The following is a 19,765-nucleotide window of genomic DNA, read 5'->3' on the forward strand; positions in this document are numbered from 1 at the left end:
GATCAATACAGAATAGCCAGAAGTTTTGATATGTCTCTTAACAGTCTCAAAAGCATGGGCGAGATTCCAGGAGACAGGCAGTTACTCTAGGACTCTGCTGGATAGAAGGTCCTTAACCCACCAGCAGGAGTGCTATCTGCTCCTTTGCGCAAGAAGGAACAGAATGAGCTCTGCCCGAGCTACGAAATGATCTGATGAGCAGGACAGTGGTGTGAATCTCTCTGACAAACAGTCACAAACAGACTTCATGAGGGTGGTCTGAGAGCCCCCTTCCTCTGCTGGGCCCCGTGCTCACTGCCGGGCACTGTGAAGTCTGACTTACCACAGAATACCAGAATTGGCAGGTCTACCACTGGTGCCCTGTGCTTTTCACAGATGACAGCAGGTTCACCCTGAACATGTGACAGACTTGAAAAACTCTGTTGAAGCCGTGGAGAACGTTATGCTGCCAATAACATTATTCAGCATGACCAGTTTGGTTTGGTGATGGGATCAGTGATTGTCTGGAGAGGCATATCCATGGAGGGACACACAGACCTCTACAGGGTAGACAATGGCACCCTGACTGCCACACACACACCATAGAGAAACTAGGAAAAGAGGACAAAACGTAGAAAGTAGACATCACAGGAGTGACAGCAATTCAGCAGAAAATGGAGGTAAGAGACAGTACAAAGCACCAATGAGATGATGGAAGCCTGACAGGAAAAGAGAAGGGCAGAGCGAGAGGGAGGGAAGGAACAGAGACTGGGCCTGCTGGGTAACCTAATGTATAAGGAGGAAATGCATTCTGGGAATTACTTCTCCACGGCTGAGAACTTGTTTCAGTTTTTTCTGTGAACACTTTACTCACATGAACTGATGTCGAATCAGTTGCCATACAATTTGAACTCACTTTTGTTTTCTCTTTGCAGCAAATCACAAGCACAATAATTAACGTCTTTGAGTTGAGAATGATTTATGATGCATCATCAAGCAAGTATACAGTCAAGAGCTACTTGTTATTTATAACACCCAGCATCTAAAACATGTTGATATTTGTGCACTTTAAGAACTTGAACTTGTTGACTGAAACAAATTTTAAAAAACCAATATGACTGTGACAGAGTGTGTGACATGCCATTTTAATTAGCATGGGACTCCAAAATGAATAAAGCCTTTGCAGTGGAGAAACGATCCTGCGGCTTGGACTGAAGCAGATGATCACAGAGGACCAGTCATGCAAGCAGACTGACACAAAATGAGCTCATCTTCCTTTGCAATGACAAAAGGCCAGAAGAGTATGAAGCTGAGTGGCATTTTTATTGAAGGCATCACAAGAGACGTGTTAACAGCAGAATTTGATATTTTCTTTATTCAATTTGACTTTCTTGTGACAACAACATGACAATTCTGCATTTAAGCCATTATCTGTATGCGTGCAGACGGTAATGAATAGAAGTCTACACGTCATAAAGCAGCACGGCGACCGGAGCGCTCAATGCCTTGCTTAGAATGATTTGTTTAGAACAAATCTTTTCATCGTCTTCATCCTCCACGAGGACAGACAGAAAGTGCTGAGGGCTCCAGGGCACCTCCTTGGTCTCGGATGCCAGCACACGGATGCAGTCGATGTCTTTCTTGAAGGTGAACTTCACCACGGAGGGGGTCGTCTCCTTATCGGCATCGTCATCAGACTGGGAAACGATGAAGGCATCAATCTCCACAGCCTTCCCTGTGATGAACACTCGAACGTTCCTCTTGCTGTTGTTGCTCAACTGACACGCAGTGCTGATGTTGCCCATTTTTCCAAAGGTGTGATTAGTCAGGAGGCTGAGTGGAAGCTGAGACAGACATATTGCTTAAATTCTGAGCATCTCATTATCTAAAAACCCACATGTGTGGGGAGTATTGATCCATATTTCATTCTTTATATTTCATTTTTGTTCCTAAATATGTTCTTTTTAAACAAATTAAGCTTGTGATCAAAAACTTCATAATACTTTAACACTTCACAATATGTCCCATGACCAAGACCACAATTCCCCTAGATAGACACACCAGAAATAGGTCAAGTTCTTACAGGAACCTAATAAAATATTATGCTCTAAGTAACTGAAGCACTAGGTAATGACATTTTAGTATTGTTGGTATTATGGAGTGGATTAATCTTGACATTTTTACATCTTTATTCATTGTGACATCCATGACTGATGCTCTCCTCTTTTTATTTTACCAATATAAACACAATATAGACTGTTCTCCCTTACTAGCTTACAAGAAAAAGAAAATAAACCTAACCCTAAGTCTATCAAAATTTGCACATCTATGTGACCTTATTAAGATGGATATAATAATATTTTTTTTCCTTTCACAATAACTGTTTAAACATAACAGTTTGACAATTATTCTAACTGTAGTTCTTTATTGCACTCTGAGTCTCTATGATATGTCTCTTCACTTACGCTTATTTCACTATCTCTGGTATGACAGCCTTTAACTGTTTTAACTTCATACATTTAAAAATGCTCAAGTGCTTTCAATTTCGGTACCAAAATAAGCTATCCTCTGCAGTTTCTTAAGCAAATCAAATATAGACTGAGTTCTTACCTGCTGATTCAGTGAAGGACAGGTGACAATAATGAGCTGTTACTGTAGCTGCTCACCTGAGCTGTGCGTGTCTTACGGACAAAGTCTGATAATATGCAAAAAGATGAAAAGACATGAACATGAGGTAACGTACTGTATGCTTTTAAAGATTAGAAGCACCGGGTGTAATGTTTTCATAATCCAAGACTAAAGTGGCACATACAAAAAAAAAAGCTTTTCCAGCTTTTTTTATGTGAAAAATGTAAACTAAACGACAATTATGCAATAGCAATCACAAGTTCCACTTAACATTTTTGTCTAGTCCAAAAGTAGAATGACGAAAGTAGGAGAACGATGTAGGCTGGCACTGCACAGGAATTAGTTCTGTCAGGTCTTAGATGCAGAGAAATAAACAGTAGGTTTACTTCACAGTGGGCTTTGAACACTGGAAGAAATCTAGAATAACAGACTTATCCTCAGACCTCTATTGCTGCAATGTGGTAGATATAACGATACATATAACAAAGAGTATTACATCTATCTGAGTGCATATATGCAAAAATAGCCAGCACCACTTTATTTGTGAAACTACAGAACTGCTTACAGTTTCCACTAAGGTTTAATAGCCTGACACTTCTACAAGTGTGAGACGATGAAAACCTGCCTTTGTGTAATTACAGCCTATTGTCAGAGACAGAACAGAATCTTTTATTTGCTCTGTGTTTTGCATACACAAAGTAGAGAAATACAGGAAAGATAAAAGCATAACTGCTGGCTTCAGGCTGCCTTCCAGCACTTATTTTCAGCACAATGAGGCCCTGGCTGCTGCTGTCTCTGCTCGTCTCTGACCTGACTCCCCCAGGAGACGGGAACTGGGTTATGGATTACTTCAGCTGGACTTTGTGCAGAAAACTGATCCTCGGTGGACAGATGGCTCCCAAAGGGCTGAAGATACTTCGGAGCCAAACTGAGTCTACATGCTTCAAAAGAAACTACACGTATGCTGTTTTGCTACACAAACAGAGGAGCTACTCCTTCTGCTGGCCGTTCACAGTCCACAGTGACCATGGACACACTCTGTCTTTCAAAGACTTGAGAAGAATAATGCAAAGGGATCAGATTCCTGTATTGGTATGCTTATTTTATTCAGTAATGCTGTTAAAAAAAAAGGTTTCCTTTTTATGTCTTGTTCTTCATTAGGAAAACTACTCCCACCATCAACTGTATTTGTTTTTAATTTATACATGTTCCCTCTTATGCTGCTCCTCTGTGCATGAATTATCAGCATACCAGGTGGGAATGTCACATTTTGCAAAGCAGCCAAGAGTCTCCCACATTACACTACCTAAAAAGCACGAAGCTGATGACTCAGTCACAAGCTGCTTTATTTTTACACCCATTTCATGCTGCTGATAATAAGAATATCTGACATGTGGCGTGTTTTTGTGCCAGATAACAATATTTATTAGAGAGAAAAAGCCTTTTCGGGTAATGCTTTTAACTAAGCTTAACTAAGCGTGACACCGTGACAGTCTCAGCATGTGATTTTAATATTTACTCCAGAGAATCTGCACATTTATCAAATAGAAGACATGTGCCCCACTTCAGATGTCAAAATTTTACTCGTAACGCCACTCGACCATTTACAATAAAAATGTTCCAAACTGAGGTTTACATAAATAAATGCCTGCCCCACAATTTGTGACCAACTGGGTTAAACAGGCATATTAAAAATAGATTTCATGGAAGAACAGTTCGAACAGTTGTTCTCCCTCTACTTGCTCAGTTAACAATGGATGTGCTGCACAGTCGGGCGTGTGCTTGGAGCATATTTGTGTGTTTGCAGTGCTGCAAAAAACACAAATGCACTTTATGGTAAAGAAAGCAGATCTCAGTGAGGAAAAAATCATGGTAGATTTCTATGCTGTTATGGACTTGGTCCAGTCTGTTTTCTCTCCCCGGTCTGTCATCTGTTTCCATATCTATTATCCCCTGTCCAAGTGTCAAGTTTACATGTTTTGGCATGTCACGTGACTCTCTGAGTGCTTGTTACTTCCTGTTTTATTTTGACAGTCCCTAGTCTCATGTGCATTACGTTTAACTTTGCTTCCTCTGTTTGGTCAGTCAGATTTTGTTTCAGCTGTGTTTTCCACCTGTTGCCCATCCTCTCGTGATCCTGTGTAATTAGGTCCTTAGTTTTCATCTGTTCCTTGTCATGTCTGTTACTCAAGGTTTGTGGTTTCAGTTAGTTTACTCCAGTTCAGCTCTGCTTCTTATATTGTTCAATCAGCCATTTGCCTTAAGTTAAGCCTGTCTGCCAGGTCCTTTATTTTTGGTCCTCTCACTGACTGCCACACAACAAGCCCATGACAGTTTGTTGGAAAAGAAAATAATCAAACTAGTGAGGGTTGACTTCAAAGACACCTCAGAAATCAAAGTAAAAAAGACAGCAAACATTCTGGCAGTGGCACATATTCATGAGCCATCCTGGAGGAGTAGGACTACCTGTGCAACCCCTGTAGGGTCCAGGTATCGCGTCATGCTACCAGTAGTGACACTGACCCTGGCCAAATGCAAAACTAGAGAAAAAACTGTTGGAAAAGATGAAAAGGAAAAAAATGTCAGTGGCTTCCGTCTGTAAAACCATTCCTGTGTTGGGGGTTGTCTCATTGTTGCCCCTTTAGTGCATCTGTTTCATTAACTCCAAAAGCAGCTGAAACAACAACCCCCTCTGCTACGTATGTACTGTCTTAATGCTATACTCTGATCAAAAAGTGTTACTTTTTTGAGCAGCTTACATTTTCAAGTCTTATTTGATCCGACATGGTAATTGTTCTATGCGTGTGCAGTGTTTGCGGTCTGTCAGAGTTGCCCCTCACTAACAAAGTCTCATTCAGAAGAACAAGTGCCCAAAGTGTCCAAGTCTCCAAGATGGATATTTCCATCTGGACTGCAGTCATGGTGATGGAAGTTGTTTTTATGGCTCACGCATTTATCTGGAAACATTTTTATAACTAATCCAGTCTTCCTCTCTTGTCACTTTAGGCCATTCTTCATTGTGGTGAAAGAAAACTTGTTCCAGCTTTCATGATGAAGTCAAACACAGCCCTGTTTCATATTAACGATACTCCAAGAACTAAGACTGTTAGTCAAACCAGTCACATTGCCATGGATATAATTAAAGATAGCCCTGATTCTAGACCTTCATTGTTAGTGCTCCACCGCTCCATTGTCTCAGGACAAAACCTTCAGGCTCTCTTACTGGAGAAACCCGAGGGCTGGGCAGCCACCGTCACTGCTCATTTGCAGAAAATGCTGATGGAGCAAATCTGTGTGACTACAATTATGATTGTTTCCTGCTGTCCAAAACTTAGTGAAATTGCAGAAATGAACATCAGGAGGACCTCAAAGGAAGAGTCTGAACCACTACAGACAAAACTAAATGCACCAAAGGACATTAAAATTCTCATGCAGCACAATCAAAGAGGATCTCTGAGAGCTTCAGTCAGTCAACGTGACATTTTCCATGCAGCTACTCTGCACTCTGGCACCTCTTCAAGGAAAACGTCAGATGTGTCACAGTTAAAGACACAAGGACATGAAAACATTCTAGTGAAGCAAAAGCAACTTTTGAACTTGAATGAAGACTCCACTCGCCAAAGAAGTTTTCAGAAACAACTTACTTTAAAAGCAGCATCTGGTGTGGATGATGGTGGATTTGATGTTACGAGGCAACCCCTCTTAGTATCGAAGGAGAAGAAAGGATTCAGAAATAGACCACTGAATAAGACGAGGCCCACTCAGGACGATAATAATGAATTATTTAGCTGGAAAATGATCACAAAACAACCAGAGCTCAGACACCCAGTAGGAGATAGTAAAGCAGAACAAAATATGAATCCTATGGAAAATGGAAACCAAAAGAGATTTGCATACGTCCTACGAACAAGCTCCACGCATAAAACAGATATTCATGATTTCAATGAAAAACAAATGCTGTCTGATGTGGGAGAAGAAGCCTTAATCATGTTTTTCCTGCCAGAAGCAGCGATGGAGACACAAACTGATCCAAGATCAGAAAGAAAGCTTATTTCCAACACAGACTTTAGATGGAAAGTGAATATTCCTGAGCTGGGTGACCCGCCACCCATCACTAAAGCTTTAAAGGACATCGCTATTAAACAATACGACTCAAAATGTAAATGTTTGAAAGGAAGAATATGTTTATTAGAAATCTTCGTAATAGAGAGCTTAGATAGGAAAGCAGTGAAACGTGGAAAAACTATAAAGGAACAAGTCAAGGAAACCACAGAAAAACCAGAGAACTCACAAACAACTAATATATACGATGAAAGAACAAGAATAAACCACGCTGAACACGAAGGAAATCTGAAACCAGAGGAGACAGTCGTACCCTCACCTCGCCCGCTCAAAATGATAACAACAGAACACATAACAGACACAACTACAGCAAACACGAAGATTGAAGACACAACAATAAGTACGGAAGTCATCACTCAAAGCAGCACACACAAAGATGACGGACAGCCGAGCGCAGAGAGGAGACCAACAACTGGAGCGAGTCCAGAGCCCGAGGCACACACTGAGCCAGGATTTTTGAAGAATGAAACAGAAACTACGCAAGCAACGACCGTGAAGCCATTCTCGAGCCTCAGGATGAGAGAAGACGTCCTAGAAAATCGAACCAAATTTCTGAAAGACGCACAGAGTGAAGAAGAAGCTTTAAAAAGCAGGACAGAAACTGAAAGAAAGGAAGATCAAAATCATCCACGAGTGGATGCAAAAGTAAGTATTTCTTCAAGATTCAATTAAATAAATAGTTGAATGTTTGGGGAAGTACTGTATATGTCCCGTTTGACTGTTAGATTCATATAACTATGAATCTAACAGTAATGAAATACTATATTAAAACAGAAATGTTGAAAACAATCATTTTAAACCCAAATTTTGGGGTTGAAATTTCCTTTTCTTTTCAAATCCAACCAATTGAAATATTTTGAGTTCCTATGAGATATTCGCCCTTTTGATTTTTGATTAACACTGTAATGCCTGAACCATAAAGTAATTAAACAAACAAAAATTTCTAAAATTGAAAATACGTTTTAATTTGTATTGTTTTTGTTACGTCTGATATTTTTGTGCAATTTATTGCTCACAGTAGGGCCTCATGAGTTTGATTGTAAACATCAGGTTTTTCAGGAGAAAACAATGTCTTAATAACTCAACAAATCATTTGAGTTCAAGGGTTAACTATTTTTAACCATTAACTATTAATGTTGGCTTTTACTGTCGTCCCCCCGACGTCTCGTACTCAGTTGCTCAATGATTTATTTTTTTTTAGAGGCTGAGAATTTGTTTTATTTACTTCCATGCCAGAGGAAGCAGTGACACCAGGGGTGCAGTGGGTTGATGGGTTAATGATGAATTTATTCACAGATATTTGCAGAAATGAAAAGTTAGAGTTAATCCAATTTGAGAGGTGAACGAATACTAAGTAACCTTAACTAAAAAAATTTGCGATTACAGTACTTAAACATACTAATCCAACAGTATTTCAACTTTTAAGTTCTACAACTTAAGAAAAATAAGGCATTTAGTTGCATAAATTTTTTAAGGCCTGCAAATTTATTTTGGTTTGAAGTGCAATGAAGTGATAGGTGGGCCTTCAGGACAGGAAGACCATCAAATAGATAGCTTATTGCATTATATAGTATTTGTTTACTTTTGAAAGAAAAAAATGGTGTTGGAAAATACTTGGCCAAAAATGATTATTAGCCCTGATAAAGTTGTAAGTAAAATGCAACTGAAAGATTTATTTATTTAAATAATTAATCATTGAGGAAAATGTGGTTTATATAAACTGAATGTATATCAGTCAAGTGAATTTAATTTGACTGGATTGAATTATATTTAAGATTTTACATTGTACTTATGTAATAACGTTGCATGGAAAATTTACATGTACTCAAATGTCTTAAACTCACTATTTTGGGCATTCATTTTGTTTTGAGTATAACACGATGAACAACAATGACGGTGCTGATGAAAGATCTTCTCAACAGATTTCAGGGGACACTGTGCCGCTCTGCACAGGTTTAATACATCGCACGAAAGCTGGCTGGAAACACTGCAAAGAGAGACTCGGAGGAACAAAGATGTTTGCTTCAAGGCATCCTATGGTTCCAGGTGAGCTGCAGACAGACCCTATCAGAGACGATGACAACAGCCGACGTAATGATGAAGAAAACGAACACTTCTATTATTTTGATGGAGTTCTCAAAAGAGTTCAAAACAATTTTTACCCCCACTACAAGAGTGGCGTTCCCGCAGAGAGACAAAAAAGAGACACTCGTGAAAATCTTCTCAGTTATATTCTGCGACTTACGTTAAGGAATAGGGGTCAGTGACTTCAAAAGATTAGGTGCTGAAGATGATTTCTAGAGACATGATCAGTAGTGTCTGAAAATAAGTGAAATCCACAAGGTGACCAAAGGACCTGAACGAAAAAGTATGCAATAACAAGAGCTTCATCCACAGGACAACAAGTGGAAAGCAAGTATGCTGGATCATTCAAAACCTCTAACTTCTCTTTATATCCAGTTAGATACTGACAGTCTGAGGAACTAACAGGACAGAAAGTGAAGCTCACAGTGAAGATACTGTGAACCTGAATTTTACTGGATAAAAAATGTATTTCCTACCTCTGAATATAACTTATAAGAATGTAGAGACATTTCCCTAAACGTGTTCACATTTTGACTTGATGCACTTAATTGTGCACAAGCCAAGAGGGCCTGAAGTTTGCACTATGTATTATAAAAGACTTCACAGAGTAATTCTAATTCATATAATATAATTAATCAGCCTTTCTGTTTAGCAGAACTAAACAGAGCATTTATTTTCACCACAGCCTTTGTACATGACTTGTGGTTTTGATATTTTACCTGTAGTGATTGAATGTACTGGGAAAGTGGGAACACAAAATAAAACAATTACTGTGTATAAATTGTCTAGACTGGATATTTCTAGTATTTGTTGGCTGAATTTGGAGATTTTTCTGTGAACTGCGAGTTTGTGAAACATGTACAGTTAGGTCCATATGTTTTTAGACAGTTTTGCCTCTGTACACCACCACAGTGGATTTCTATTGAAACACTCAAAATGTGTTTGTAGTGGGCTTAGTTTGTTTATTTATTTATTTTTTTAATTCTTGGAAGAAAATGCTTTTGGAGTCAGTGAAGCATCGAAGTTAGAATCCATGGGCATAACAAATTGTTCTTTCCTCCCTTAAGATGCTCTGCCAGGCCTTTACTGCAGCCAGGCCTTTGATTTGGCCACTCTCAAAGTTTTTGCTTTGTGACACATTTATTTGAGTTTTTCAGCCTTTTGGGGATCTCCTTTGCTGTCATCAACATCTCTTTGGGCCTCATATTGAGAGTTTCAATGAAGGCAAATTCAAGTTCAACTGGAATTAGTGCCACGTCTTTTATTTGCTTACTCTGTCATAGACTGACAAGAGAAAAGGCCTCATCTGTTAAACCTCTTCAGTCAAAATCTACATGAAAAACTGCACTTTAGTCACATCTTAATTGTTTGATAGTTTTATTTTAACCTCCTAAGACCCAAACTCTTCCACGTTATGCATTTTTAATGTCCTGGTAAGTGCATATCAGGCCCATGTAGAGCAAAATTGAGTATTTTAGTCTAAATAACCCAATATGTGATGTCCACATATGTGGACGCAGGGTCCTAGGAGTTAAAGGTGGTGTACAGAGACAAAAATTGTGTAATGTCCTGAAAACATCTGGATCTAACTGTTTGCACACAGTGAAACAGGTTTCCCTCACTATGAGGATTCCTTCTTTTCATATTGGCTATTACAAAATGCAAGAAACAAGTTAATTTAAAGCCATGAGTGTCAGTAATTTGACTACAATAAAGTAATTAAAAACTACAGCCTTTCTAATAATAATTTGCCCCCCCCCCTTAAACTGCTCACTCAGCTCGTAAACGCTGTCTTAGGATTCACAAATGTATTTGTAATGTTGCGTGTCCTTCATGTTTTTTACTGAAAGTGTGTTAAAGAAGATCTATGAACAGGAGGCGTGATTACAACAAGAAAAAGATTTAATATCGGCCTTAACATCTGTACATGACTAAGAAAACCTTAATGTCTTTTAAGTACTGTATTTCTATTTCACTCTCACCTGGTTGGCGAAATGAAACACCTTAATGGTCGGGCATCTTTAATGGTGTTGTGTATCTCCTAGTCAAGCTGTCCATAAAAAATAACTATCATATTGTTTCACTGCTGCATGATGACCACAAACATTTCTATTTTGGATTAATGAGTTAATGATAATGCATAAATTCAGGCTGATCATATTCAGTCAATGTAGTATTTAAAGAGGGCTACCTCCAGGGTCATGTCTAGCGCTTTATTTTAAAATAAAAGTGTTTAGGACTTACATGCATCACACTATTGATAAAATCCACATAACTAGATTGTACTAGATTTTAATTCTAAAATAGTTTGAAATCAACACTTTTGACACTCAGCAGCTGCGTCTTGCTGCTAGGTCATCCTAAATTACAGACGTATAGACTCCAGAGGGCTAAAAGCCCACTTTCTTCTGATTGGCTGTCCTCTGGAAGCATGATGAGGGGGAAGCACACGATGCTTGTAAGCTGAAATACTGGTACTTGTTTGCCAGAGTGTGCTAGGTGACCATAGTCTGAAGCCAGGATTTATATGTAAATACTGTATTATGACTTGAAAAATGTAACATAAAAATATTAAGTTGTGACATTATGAGCCTGATTCACCAACATAGGGTGAATTTTGGGTTAAATAAAAAGTACTGAGGGTATTTACAAAAAGAGTGCAGTAAGAGGTGGGAACTTTTTGCCACTGACCCCGGTGCATACGTATTTCCTTTGTCAAGGCACAAAGTATGGCGCAGTATCGGGAAGATAATGTTTAAATCAAGTGCAAAAATGTATTTACTGTTTGTTACACACAGTTCGCTGCCAGTTATCTTTAACGCCAACAAATTCATGCCTTACTTTTTGAGCTTGTTAATGAAACGGCTTGCACTGGGTGTTTAGGAAACAGCACAACTTTAGTGAATGACCCGTAAGACTAGAGCTCTTTAAAGTAACGTATCGTCAGATCAGAAAAAGTAAAAATGATGAAGACAGAATTTACACAATCAATGAATGACTCATAATAAAAAAACAAAAAAACAAAAAAACATGCAGATCCCCGAAAGCCACACTGAGCCATTGCTGTAAAAAAACAAAAACAATGAAAACATAATTTCAATGTCTGTACAAAACATTTATTTGAAATAGACATAAAAACAGCTTTGATGTATTTGCATCATTCATATCTGAAATCCACGACGAGCAAACAATAACTAAGGAGACATGGCTTAATGGAAATCATGAACAGAATGGTTTTTTATACAAGTAAAAGGAAGTTTTGTGAACAGCTTAGGAATTGCAATGAAATATGTAAAACCACAGAAATATTACAAAACATGATTTGTCTGAGTAAACAGAACATCCACTGAAGCCTATTCACTGCTATACAACACCAGGAAAGGCTGAGGGGGATTAAAAAAAGAACTAAAATGTTATCAGATGAAAAAACTGGATCCAAATGGAGCATGAAAAGGGCGTACAGGGTCCCTAGAAATTGATGCAGGCTGTATTTTCATTGTCTTTCAGTAGATGGCAGTGCCAGCACTGTAGCATCATTCTTTAGCAACAATATATAACTCTGTAACTCTTTTCTTTATACACGAGGAACTGCAGAAAAATGGGCGAAACAAAATCTAGTTAAAAAAATGTTTTTTTATCCTCAATAACTTCATACGTCACTATATTCATTTTAGTCTGTTAATATAGTTGCATATATACATATATATAGTTTGTGAGACTTCTATGCTCTCTACACATATACATGCGAGAAAATTGGGGGGGAGGAGTCTTCTTTTTGAAACCAGAAAAGGTTTCCTTCATCTTGTGAGACAAAACAATCCGTACCTGCACCCTGCGTCACTGCTGATATGAAGGGACTATTTGGTCAGTCGGCTCACTCAAAGTCCAATTTGAAAAGACGCATTCAGCGTTGGGCATCACGGACGCTTCGACAACGTGCCCAACGCGGTCTCGGTGGAAGAAATGGCACCGAATCACTGACACGCCCGCAGCCGAACGGATTCTAAGAAAACACTACGAGCTGAAACTACAACCTGAAACATTTGTTTTCAGTCATTTTGCCCTGGTGCTACAAACCCCGACAGCACTAATACTGCGTGTGTATTCCAGGGGTCACTTTGGCAATGGCATTAAACAACAAGAGATAACTATTTATTTATTACAATAAATATATCAATAAATAAAAAGACCTTTTGAAATTCTCCAAGTTACAAGGACACACTTTTTTTTTTTTTTACTAAGCTACTCGTCGTCGTCCCAGCAGAAAGAGCTGGTGAAAGTCCTTCTTCAGCGTTATGTGTGAGTAGTAACACTGAACAGGACTGAATGACGAGGAAGGCCATTTGTGATGTGACCAGGTCGTAGAAAACAATAACAAAAAGACACCTAAGTAAATGTAGGTATTCAAACAGCGCAGCAAAGGTCAAGCTTGTGATTAGTAAGGATGCAAGTTAACCTTTGTTATAACAAACGGAGGCTATCTTCCAATCATTAGTCGGAAAAGTGTTCATGGACTAATATACAGAAGTTGAAATCAGCACAACTGACAGAGCGTGACTTTTTTGCTTTAAATCCTACATGTGCCTGAGGTCAGTGCATCGATGCGGCACAGTATTTGTGACATAGCTAATGCCACTCCTACAAACCAGTGTATATATCCTTGTCTCGCGCTAGTGTGTTAGCATCTGGGCGGATGACCAACACAAAGCCAGAAACGTCTTAGCTTTCAGTACTTGGCTACGCTTCTCTACAGCTTAAACCATGCAGCCGCAGCACCTGCGGAAGATGACAACTTCATGTTCTTGTGCTCTTTTTAAAAAAAAGAAAAAATTTAAATTGTTACACCAGGCTTTTTGTTTCCATGGTTACGCTTCAGCATTTGGCAAGAGGTTAGCATCCTCAGACCGTTCATCAAAACAGCTTGACTTTCCCCTTTTTTGCTTTCATCTTTTTTGTCTTGTTTTTTTTTTTGTTTTTTTTTTAAACTACTGGCTTTTGAATACGTGGCCGATCAGCCACAAAAGAGGTAAGCCTGTTCATGAGACACAACGTCCACTGGCAGTGTCTGTGTGCTGTCTTTTTGTATTAAGTACTTTGTGTTTACTTCATTTGAAGTCCCCGCTGCTTTTCAGGGCGTGTCTGCGTGTTTGTAGTAGCCCCTTCGGAGGGCTTCGGAGGCGATGCTCTCGGCTGAACGTCGCTGGTCCATAGTCAGCAAAGTGTTTAGCAGGTCGTTGATGTCGGCTCGGAGTCCCTGCCTCTGCATCCAGTTCTTCAGCAGTTCATACACTTTATCACTGGAAGTGCCGCTCTCCGCAAGCCGAATGTGGTTGTCACTGACTCCAATCATTCTAAAGAACTTGTTGTGGATCCGCACGTCCAAGTACTCGTCGAACAAATCAAAGCTCTTCCTCAGGGATTTTTCAGAACCTTTTGGGGGAAAACAAACAAACAAAACACACAGATGAGACAGGGAAGAATTTCGACTGTGAAAACAGAAAGCCACAACGTGTAAAATGCATGTGCATCTTGTTATTTTACAGACTGCTCCTAACAGACTGTGAACACTAGCGTGCAAATCATAACAGTATAGGCATTGTTCCAACAAAAGGAACAAGCAGCAAGTTTCAATACATTTTCTGTCAGGGGAGGCATGTATAATACTATTAACAGAGGATCAAACAAATCAGTTAAGCCGTGTCCTCTTTAATTCACCATGAGAACAAAACAACAGTAAAAAAGGCCGCATGTTCCGAAGCCCTAGAGGCTCAGATATGGCCTGACTATCATGAGATTATAAATCTATCAACCAGCAAAGATGAGCTCTGGAGGAGATTTTGTGACTTCCCTTTGGATTGCCATGAACAGCATTAAACTGTACTGTTTTTATGTAAAGCTGTCTGGCTCTTAGGGTAAATCAAGTGGGGGAAAAAAAGTACTGCAGAGGGTCATCAACACAGCCCAGAAGATCACTGGCTGCTCTCTGCCCAGTCTGGAGGCCATTGCAAACTCTCGGTACCTCAGCAGAGCTGGCAATATCATCAAGGACCACTCTCACCAGAGCTTCTTTCCCAGAGCTATCACCGTAGTAAATAAGCACAAAACAATTGAACCTGCTTAACTATACCATACTTGCCATTGTCACTATATTATGCTGCTATTCATACTATCATTATATTAATGCTGCTATCCTGTATATATCGTACTTATTATTGTCTGAGTACTTCGGTTGTTTTATTGAACTTTTTATACTTACATTTATATTTATTATTGCATTTTGCACCAAGGGAGTGGCACTCCAATTTCGTTGTACTTTGTACAATGACAATAAAGGCTATTCAAATTCAAAAGAGCTCTGTGAAAATGTTTCTTAAAGTGGACACCCCCCTTCCCCCCTCCACACACACAAGACTCTGTGTGAATCTTACCTTGTAGTGGCACCAGTCGACATCGCAGAGGATCATCCTGCAACACGAGACAAAATAGAAAGTTTAAGGCGTGATGAAAATGTTAAAATACAGTGCGACCCATTTGAGCTCATTCTGACTCTACTCCTCACCAGATCTGCAGGCAGCTGTCTGAAGGTAGCGGGGCTCTGGTGTGGGGTGTTGGAAACCGCCGTGGGAAGGGCTGACAGGCTAGTTTGAGAGGAACTAGTGGTGTTGGGCAAGCTGTCCCCTAATCCTCGGTCTTCATCTTCGAGGGGCGGGGAGGCCTTGGTCATCCCAGCCTGGGTCTCCTGCAGGAGCGGCCTTGAGTCTGGACGGGACTCCTCGCCTTCCAGACCCGCGTTTTGATCATTCTGTCGCTCCTCTGCTGTGGCTCCACTCTCATCCTGAGCAGGAAAAAGGAAATGTATAGAAAACGTGAACACAACAATGGTATATGTTGTCCAAACAGTGTAATAAATGGACAGAGTTGAAGATTGACGCATCAAAGTTTTGATTAGTGGATGAAAAGCTCGACTGGTATTTAACTCCAATAAATGCTTTAAATCTCATTTCACTGACAGACACAGGGTGTACTATCGTATTACCAAATCTCCTTACATGAGGCGTGCCTCAGGGGTCCATGCTTGACCCAGGCTTTATCATGCCATAATACTAATAATAATGACTCAGTTTACTTTTCCATGAGTGTGTTCTGTAGATAGATTTCACAGACAGAATTAAGCCCCCCCCCCAAATCTTTGATAAGTTTTGTGAAGTAAAAATCTGCTAATGTGAAACACTTGTGAATCTTGTCATGAAAACATATAAAACAGTGTTAAACCGTTTCTCTCTTTTTTCTTCACTGACTTTAAGACACAATTCATGCTTTTATTTTATGTCTATTTGATTACTTTATTGTTGTCATTTTTCAGGTGTCAGCCTGTCTTTACGTTCTTGACTGGAAATGGTCCAAATCACCCCCTCGCACTCTTAACAGGCACTTATAAGAGAGATCAACTACGTTAGCTTTTCCTTGTTGGCTCCCATTCAGTTTTAGAATTGATTTCAATATTTGTTTTTAAGTCACTGAGTGGAGTGGCACCACTTTAACTCCCTGATCTTGTAACCTGCTCTATTCATGCGAGATCACTGAGGTACACTGAGCAGATCCATCTGCTTTTTCTTCCTTCAGCAGCACAGCACTTTGTTCAATGTCTATTTGAAATGGTTTGAATTAAACATGTAAAATAACGACAAACTACTTACAATGGGAATCTTGACAATTTCACTGGACTCGCAGTGGAGCTTCAAGCCTATTTCGGAAGCAGGAAAATAGCATTAGGAACACATCTGATGAGTAAAACATTAACTGCAGACGCACATTACTTGATATCAACTCACATGGTATTTCACATGAACGCTGCTTGAAAATGAACCACCACAGAGCCAGTGCGATAATGATGATGATAACGATGGCCAGGAAAATGCACAGAGGTACAACTGAAAGAAACAACAACAAATGCCACGAACACAAAAAATTTAATTTAAGCAATGATAGCTAAAAAACTTTCAGCAGCAGAATCTGAAACTGATAGTGAAACTTACCGATGCTCGCCGGAGGATCCAACGTGGGCGAAAGGGACGGAGTGATTCGTGTGGGGGACAGAGGGCGTTTTCGGCACACTATGTTAGAAAACGGTGTGCACTTTTTTACCTCCTCCTCATGAGGTTTACACCTGCAGTTTTGAAGCACAGAAACATTTTAAGTAACAGTAAAACAGAGTCCCAAATTTTGACTGTAGGGTAAACGCAGACGCAAAAACAATCCAGAATAATTTCAGGAAACAGGTAAGTGACACTCACTTGACACAGCGCTTGCAGACTTCGCAGGCCTGGTCCGGAACACAGAAGGTATTCGGTTTGCACTGGCACTTAGTGTCTGCAGTTGTGGTGCAGGAAGCAATTTCCTCCTGATCTGTGGACAGTTAGGAAAGTTGTGAGACAAAGAGGCTTCTGTAGCACCTTTCAGAACAAAGTCAAAAAGTGCCTAACAGGACACGATGGGAAATAAACAGCTAAAAAAAAAACAATTAAAAAAAGAAATTCAAGACATGGCACCATGTCTGCTTTTATTTAGCAAAGCTCAACTCTGAATGTTGCAAACTGCGTAAACAGCTGCAGACTTTAACAAGTGAACTTCTAAAAAAACGTATTCCCACGACCATCAGCATGCATTACATGATGGAACAAATAGAAGACCTTCAAGTAATTGGTTGGACACCGGCAATTATTTGGCAATCTTTTGCAAAGAAAAAAAAAAGATATGTTAGATAATTAGGTTACTAATTTTATCTCCCTCTGAGACATATTTTGCTTCACTTTAACGGGATAATAAGGAACGGAGAATCTGCCACGGTTCATTTCTTAAAATGAGACCTAAATAGATGGTAGCCCTGGCCTTTAGGATACGATCAAAATTAATAATAATTAATAGCCAGCGGTCCAACTCCACAGGATGCCCTTTCATATAAAATCTCATGTTCATGCTTGCCAATTAAAGAAAAATGGCTTTGTTAGGTTGGTTTGCAAAATGTGTGCACACTGTCTTTCACACTAACCTTCATGTACAGGCGATTAAGCTCATTCTATAGCAAGCTATGGATATTTTAAAGAGTTTTATAGAACTAAGTAAGGACGATTTTTTTTCGTATTCACTGCATATTTTAATGTGATCCAAATAAAGGCGACTTTCCCACAGGTGACAACTGCCACCTTCATCAGGTCACCGATGATGTTTCTGCTGGTGCATTTAGTTGCAGTTATTTAAATCACAGAATACTAAACAATCGTGACTAATCTAAGCTGGAGTTGAAATGGCACAATTATTTTCTGTTTGCTTCAACACTGCCCATAGAGGCAAATGTGCGTTCTGCCGTAAGTGTTAATGATCATCAGTGTAAAGATCATAATGATCTCAATGTGATTAGGCAAGAAAAAAAAATTACCTTACCCTGATGCAAGACTGCACTCATTTCCCATTTCATTAGTAATAACTTAGTAGTACTATTATTGTACGATCTACTGTACAATATTAAGCGCCTTGAGGCGACTGCTGTCGTGATTTGGCGCGATATAAATAAAACTGAATTTCATTGAATTACTAGTTTGGACCCTCTGTTGCTTTCAGAACTGACTTAATTCTTCATGGCATCGATTTAAGAAGGCGCTGGAAAGATTTCTCTGAGATTTTGGTCCATGTTGACATGACCGCATCACACAGTTACTGCAGAAACCCCTGTTTAATGATTGTATGAGTCCTTGTTTGAGCTACCCTTGCTTTCCTATCAGCTCGATGTAATCTGACAATGCAGGTTTGCATTGGGATTTTTTTGGGGGGGGGGGCGTACTAGAGATGGTTGAGCGGGAAAACCACAGCAGATCAGCAGTTTCTGAAATACTCCAATCGGCTTTGTCTGGCAGTAGCAACCATGACATGTTTAAAGTCACACAGATTTCATTTTCCCCCCATTTAGATGCTCACTTTGACCTTCAACAGGTCTTATTGACCGCGTCTACATGCCTAAATGCACCAAGTTGCTGTCGTCGATGAGTTGATGGCTCAATGCAACAACTTGGATTGTAGCCTGTTTGCTTCACGTATTTTTTTCCCTTTATGCAAGACAAGTTGGAAAAGTAAAGCTCTCAGTCGAGGTTTGGATTTCCAAACCAACAAACAGCTTTTTTGTATTTTAAGCATTTCTCTGATTAGAGTCTGAACACAAACAGGCTGCTATTTTAGTTTAGTACATCTACTCTTACTTATTCCAAGTATGTGGGACAACAGGCTTCACTGTTATTATATTAATGACATGTAACAATCAAAATTAAATTACAATTTTCCAATACAGAGCGACACGGGTTCTGTTTCATTCCTTTCTAAAGGCAGGGCACGAAAAAGACACTGGTAGGATATCATTTGCTGCACGCTTGTTAAACACTAAACCCCACGGCACACTAGAAGCTTTGATTCTGGCAGAGCACACAAATATTTAAAAGGGATTAACTGTGAAATTATGTAGCATAAAAAGAACTATCAAAGATTTTTACGGTCTTAACCTTTTCCTGTTAAAGAAGAGAAGTTTTAAAATGAGTTGAAATACAAAAGCAGCTTAAAATGGTGAAAATTTATCTGTGTTTCTTGTCGGAGTGAAGTGTCATAATTGCACAAAGAGTGACACAACTATCAGCATTGGGCTTGGCTGTGAAGGCCCAACTGCACAACCAAAACAAGGTATTAAAAAGCCTGTCTATTGCCACTTTACCAAAATTGACTTTGTTGCACTTTAAACAAGTTGGTGATGGGGATTTTATCTGATATTACACTTTATATGTGGCTGACAACAGAGCATTAGGGCTGCCACGATTAGTCGACTAGTCACGATTACGTCGACTGTCAAAATCATCGACGACTAATTTAATAGTCGACGCGTCGTTTGAAGCTTTGTAAGATCCCAAAAGAC

At 39.4% G+C, this 19,765-nt stretch overlaps 1 protein-coding gene across 1 annotated transcript in view; it reads right to left on the bottom strand.

The window, feature by feature from the left end:
* Positions 1 to 13,762: 13,762 nt before the first annotated feature.
* Positions 13,763 to 19,765, bottom strand: part of tnfrsfa (tumor necrosis factor receptor superfamily, member a) — a 22,476-nt gene continuing 16,473 nt past the window's right edge. Inside the window, exons 4-10 of the mRNA XM_005720157.2 lie at positions 17,109 to 17,220; positions 16,851 to 16,981; positions 16,647 to 16,745; positions 16,512 to 16,558; positions 15,374 to 15,649; positions 15,243 to 15,279; positions 13,763 to 14,244 (exon numbers count right to left, since the gene is read on the bottom strand). Of these exons, the coding sequence (XP_005720214.1) occupies positions 13,943 to 14,244; positions 15,243 to 15,279; positions 15,374 to 15,649; positions 16,512 to 16,558; positions 16,647 to 16,745; positions 16,851 to 16,981; positions 17,109 to 17,220 (1,004 nt within the window). The 3' untranslated portion in view covers positions 13,763 to 13,942. The remainder of the gene's footprint in view (positions 14,245 to 15,242; positions 15,280 to 15,373; positions 15,650 to 16,511; positions 16,559 to 16,646; positions 16,746 to 16,850; positions 16,982 to 17,108; positions 17,221 to 19,765) is intronic.

Source organism: Pundamilia nyererei, unplaced genomic scaffold (genome assembly GCF_000239375.1).
Source record: "Pundamilia nyererei isolate P.nyererei 1_Seehausen unplaced genomic scaffold, PunNye1.0 scaffold00002, whole genome shotgun sequence".
NCBI classification, from domain to species: Eukaryota; Metazoa; Chordata; class Actinopteri; order Cichliformes; family Cichlidae; genus Pundamilia; species Pundamilia nyererei.